The 4,784-nt window shown below is 41.0% G+C and overlaps 1 protein-coding gene across 1 annotated transcript; it reads right to left on the bottom strand.

The window, feature by feature from the left end:
* Positions 1-4,002, bottom strand: LOC123080961 (cyclin-A2-1). Its single transcript, XM_044503916.1, has 11 exons — positions 3,683-4,002; positions 3,275-3,578; positions 2,862-2,968; positions 2,564-2,656; positions 1,763-1,896; positions 1,484-1,559; positions 1,311-1,387; positions 1,188-1,221; positions 945-1,094; positions 727-867; positions 1-591 (listed from the first exon to the last, which is right to left on the bottom strand). The coding sequence occupies exons 1-11, from the start codon at positions 3,983-3,985 to the stop codon at positions 493-495; spliced, it is 1,518 nt and encodes a 505-aa protein (XP_044359851.1). The 5' UTR covers positions 3,986-4,002; the 3' UTR covers positions 1-492.
* Positions 4,003-4,784: the final 782 nt, after the last annotated feature.

Genomic DNA, 4,784 nt, shown 5'->3' with positions numbered 1-4,784 from the left:
AACAAACAAACCCTTGTGTTCAGCATGATGTAGACAGTCAGGCTACATTTATGTTCATTTACAAACCAAGCAATAACGAATGTTCTTGTAACAACAGGTTACATCACATCACATCAACCATCCTGGACTCACTACAGTTGCTCTCCTAATCTCAAGAGCGAGCACTGCACTGCAATTGCACTCACTAAACTCTGGGAAACGCCCTCAAACCTACGCTAAATCAAGCGGAACTCACTCAGTTATCATACAGACACAGACAGACAGGATCATCATCATCATACAATTACCAGCCCTAGGCATCCATCAGCAGCCTACACAGGAACTCAATCAACATTTATGTGAGCCATCGCCTACGACTGCACGACTCGAAAAAGGTCGGGGGGAAATAACAACACAACCAGATCGGAGGGGGAGAGGATGATGGGAAGGGGATGCTACAAGATCTTCGAAAAATATCAGGTTGTTGATCAGCAGGGGGCTGACGCTGCGCTGCTAGGAGTTGTTGATCAGCAGGGGGCTGGTGCCGTTAGATTGTCTATGGAAGAGCGACACAGGCATCGCCGGCGACAGCATATTGGCTACACATTCAAACTGCAATGGGATGGGAAACACAAATTAGCTGTCAAGTGATTCTAAAAACCGTATGAATGTATGGCTTGCAAGAAAAAAGATTCATGTGGTGTTCTGTTTACTGAACTCAAGCAGCAAGTGGTGATTGTGGCATACCTTTTCCTGCCGGTACTTCTCGCGTATGGCATTGAGGGGGGGACTTCCGCTGGTGTTGCCCTGCTGCAGCTCCCATAGATCGCGTACGCATCCTTGAATATCAGAACTTTTGTATGAGGTGTAATGCTCGAGAGTACAGTTCTGCACGAGACATAACATATATTAGAGCAAATAGAACATGATGTAAAGAGGTCTGCATCCAGAGTTCTCATACGAACCCATGGCAGGTCTGATTGGTCGAGTGTCCATCTTGCAAGGAACACTGCCGAGGCTGCCACCACTGAAGGGTGAAATTTCAGGAAACTGTAATCGGTCAAAGTCAACTCCGCGAGATAATTGCCCAGATAGCCCAAAGTTGCACAAGGAGCCTGCAAATGTAGTTTGGGAACTTAGTGATCATCAGACATCAAACATACAAATTAAATGAAAACTGTGCTGATATGGTTGGATGCCAGTCTTACTTTTTGAGAAGCATGTGCTGCTCTAAGGAATCTCCTAATAAAATTTCAAGGAAACGCTTGTCAGTGATGTCATATTGGAAAAGAAATAAGATCTGTCTAGTCATCCTGTCCTGAGTAACTAACCTCAGAAACGTTTTGATTGTGGGAACAGAAAGATGAAACCCCAGATCATTAAGCACTTCGCACTCCATTTTCAGCACCTATTCAATCAGGATGATATCAATTACGGCAGATCAACAATGACACTTTGCATATGTGTAATTAACAATCCTTCAAACTTTACATGTAACAAGTACCTGATTTTTTGTATATGTGTTATCAGTTATGAAACAAAATTCTTCAACACGAGGCGCACAGATCTCTTCATATTTTCTGCAGAAGAAGGTAGATCTTTAAATGATTCTACTGACACATGTCACTGGTGCCAATGGCAGCAGAAACAATAAACATAATTCATGCATTTGCTGCAAAGTAAGCTCCTTCAGCAACTAGGCAAACCTTTTCATGAGACATCTTCCTAACAATTTCAAAGCTTTTGATGTTAAAATATTAAAATCAAACAAATGTGAACTTACGAGGCAATCAGCATGCTAGTTATTCCAAGAAGTTGTAGTTTCTGTCTTTCAATATATTTCCGAGAAAGAAATTGATCAATAAGATATACAGTGAGGTACAGTGTGTCTGGCACAAGTTTATATTCCTCAGAAACCTGCAAAGATAGAACTTCATAAGCTTAGAACTCATGATTCATGAACGGTGAAGATTAAACTTGAACAGGGATCTTGATTTGCAGTGAAAGAAAATGCAGGTTTCCCATATGCATGTGAGAAATGTAGAGTACGTTTCTGGTGCTGAAGATCACTGTCATTGTATTCTGACTTCTTCAGTATCACAGGGACTCTGTGGCTTATTATGTGTTTATTTTCTATATATACATACAGCACATGTTACCACCACAGCACGAGTTTGACCATGTTCATTTGGCTCAGTTCAGCAACTTATATGTGGTGCAAAAAGAATGGATGGGTGGATCATCACCACTGATTCAAACTTCTCATATAAAATCCTCCATCACTAACACCAAATAGTTGTGAGATTTGAAAGGGAAATGAATATTTATGTGATCTATCGAGTCCATCGAGGACGGATGTGGAAACCTTGCACTCTATTCCTCTCAGAAATGAATGTGCAAAGTTCCTACCATCCGTAAAAAAAACACATTCACGTGTGATTGATTACTTCATATTTGCAAGTTATACACATCAATTTGTATGTAAAGTTGTGCAGTTAAATGGCAATGATGAATGTTCACACAGTCTTAAAAACATGGTTGAACTATTTATGAATAAATTTAATCAGAAGCCATCCAAACAAACCTCAACAAGCCAATCAATCAGGATTCCTCGCATGCCCTTTGTGATATCCCTTTGCAAAGTCTCCATGTAATTTGATTTAGGTCTCCTTATAAGCTGGGGAATAACATGAGCATATAAGACGGTTGTTGAAATGCTTTCACAAAAAAAGTATACTAATAGTATAGCACAGAGACGAAACATAAACATCCAAAAATGAAATTCTTCCCAGCTTAATAAGTCATGTAAAATATGAGGAATTTAGAAGTCTGTCTAAACAGTAGAAGAAGCTCTTCCCTTTTACAAAAGAACATAAACATACCTCTGCAGCCATTAGGTTTCTGTATATCTCTGCAGCATAGGAAGCACACATTTGTGGATTGCCATTATCTTTGTCAATGTCTATAACGTTTAAGCCAACATAGTACCCTGGAACAAAGATACAGAATCTTTAGCTGCTGCCCCACAAAACAGAATACATAAATATCTGCAACTTTCTCAGGAATGCTCAGTGGACAAAAACATTTACAGTATGCTTCGTAGGTTTAAGTTCTGTGGCCACGGAAAAACCTTAAGATTCAGGAATATACTCAGGATACGACCAGACTGCCAGCAAAGAAGTGTAACATTACAAGCAAAGAGAAGCTCCGAACAGTTTCTTGAACTTCTAGGTCAACTTATCTCTTTTAGTCCATATGCTAAACAGTAGAGAGAGAAAAATGCAACTTAACTAACCAGTGTTTGAGTCAGCAGTTTCAGATTTATCTCTTGTGTTTCTTCCCTGAAAGAATGGCTCATGAACACCACTCTCCCTGTTCCGTGCAATATTCCATAATGACAACGATCCCTTGTTTTCGAGCAGAGCAGTGGGCTCCTCCTTTGGTGGCAAAAGCTCTGCCTTCTGAGATTCTTCCACATTATGAGAATCATTCACAACAAATGAAGTTCCACTAACAGCAGGAAGAGGTGGCTTAGGGGCCTTCTTTGTGCACTGCTTGTTTTTGCTTGGATTTCGCCCTACCTTTTGTGTGGGCCTTGACTGGAACAAATGAAATGCATTCTAAATTAGTTGACAATCGGGAAAAGGTAATCATCAAAAAATCATACTAGGATACTGTAATAATATGTGGAACATCTTGGTACCTGTAGCTTAGTCACAGCAGTGCAATTTCTGAACGAGTTTGCACAGCTTATGTTTGTCACATCCTTGAGTGCTGCTCGCCTTTTAGGAGGTGGAGCTGAAGTTAGAGCACTTGCACAAGTGTTCTCATCTGAAGCTCCCCGTTTCGCCTTTCCTTTAGTCGCCGGTTTTCGTTCAGTTCTGACAGGTACCGGTGCTGGGTGAGGCACTCCAAACCTTCCACGATTAGCAGCTTGAGCTCGTGTTACACGGCCGTTGGGAGCTTGGCAAGCAATAAGGACTGCATTATCCTTTCTTGCAGCCATTTAAGCCTGAATGGGTGAAAATGAAAATAGCATTATGGATTCATGCACTGAGCAAACGATATAGCAAGAAGTAGCACTGCAAAACTGAAAGGGGAATAAGACTAGGGTCTAGGATGTGCGTGAAACATCATGCAACACTCTTAAATAAACAAGGTACAAGTTTATCCAGTGTACTGAGAGGAGAGCATGAGCAAGAGACAATAAATTCTAAGGTCATAAAAAATCATATCAGCAACCGCTAAATTACATTGGGACACATCATTTCAACAAAATTACTTTCAGGTGTTGCATCCATGGACAAAATAATGAAACCCCGTATTCATGAAACCCAGTTCACAAGACGCACGACTCAAATTATATCCAAGTATATGAATACAGGTGACGTTGTTCTTTTTAAAATTGTGGAAAAGGTAGTTCTTTCTGGTTCTGGATAAGCTTAATGCCCTGGATTGCATTTTGTTTCCACTACCACATGTCCTGCAAGAAATATGGACCACGTACAAGAAATGTGCATCTATAATTTGATAGATCCGGTGTAATATTTGGGGCAAAGAAAATCCCCAAATCATGTCCTTCAGGTAAGTGAAAAAAATGCAGAAAGGGCAGCCGCCATCAAACTTAATAAGTAGCCAGCGCATCCAAATAATTAAAATGTGGGTGGGGATGAGCAGCACGAGGATGGCAGCCTCGTTCGGCGACGAGGAGCAGGGGGGAGGGGGCCGGCGGCGGGTCGGCCCCAGTTCTTGAAAAAAAGAAAACCCAAATCCTTTTCTTGATAACAAGAAACCCAAATTCGGCG

Source organism: Triticum aestivum, chromosome 3D (assembly GCF_018294505.1).
Source record: "Triticum aestivum cultivar Chinese Spring chromosome 3D, IWGSC CS RefSeq v2.1, whole genome shotgun sequence".
In the NCBI taxonomy this organism is placed as follows: domain Eukaryota; kingdom Viridiplantae; phylum Streptophyta; class Magnoliopsida; order Poales; family Poaceae; genus Triticum; species Triticum aestivum.
Note: the sequence above shows the minus strand (reverse complement) of the source record. Positions and strands in the feature narration are given on the sequence as shown.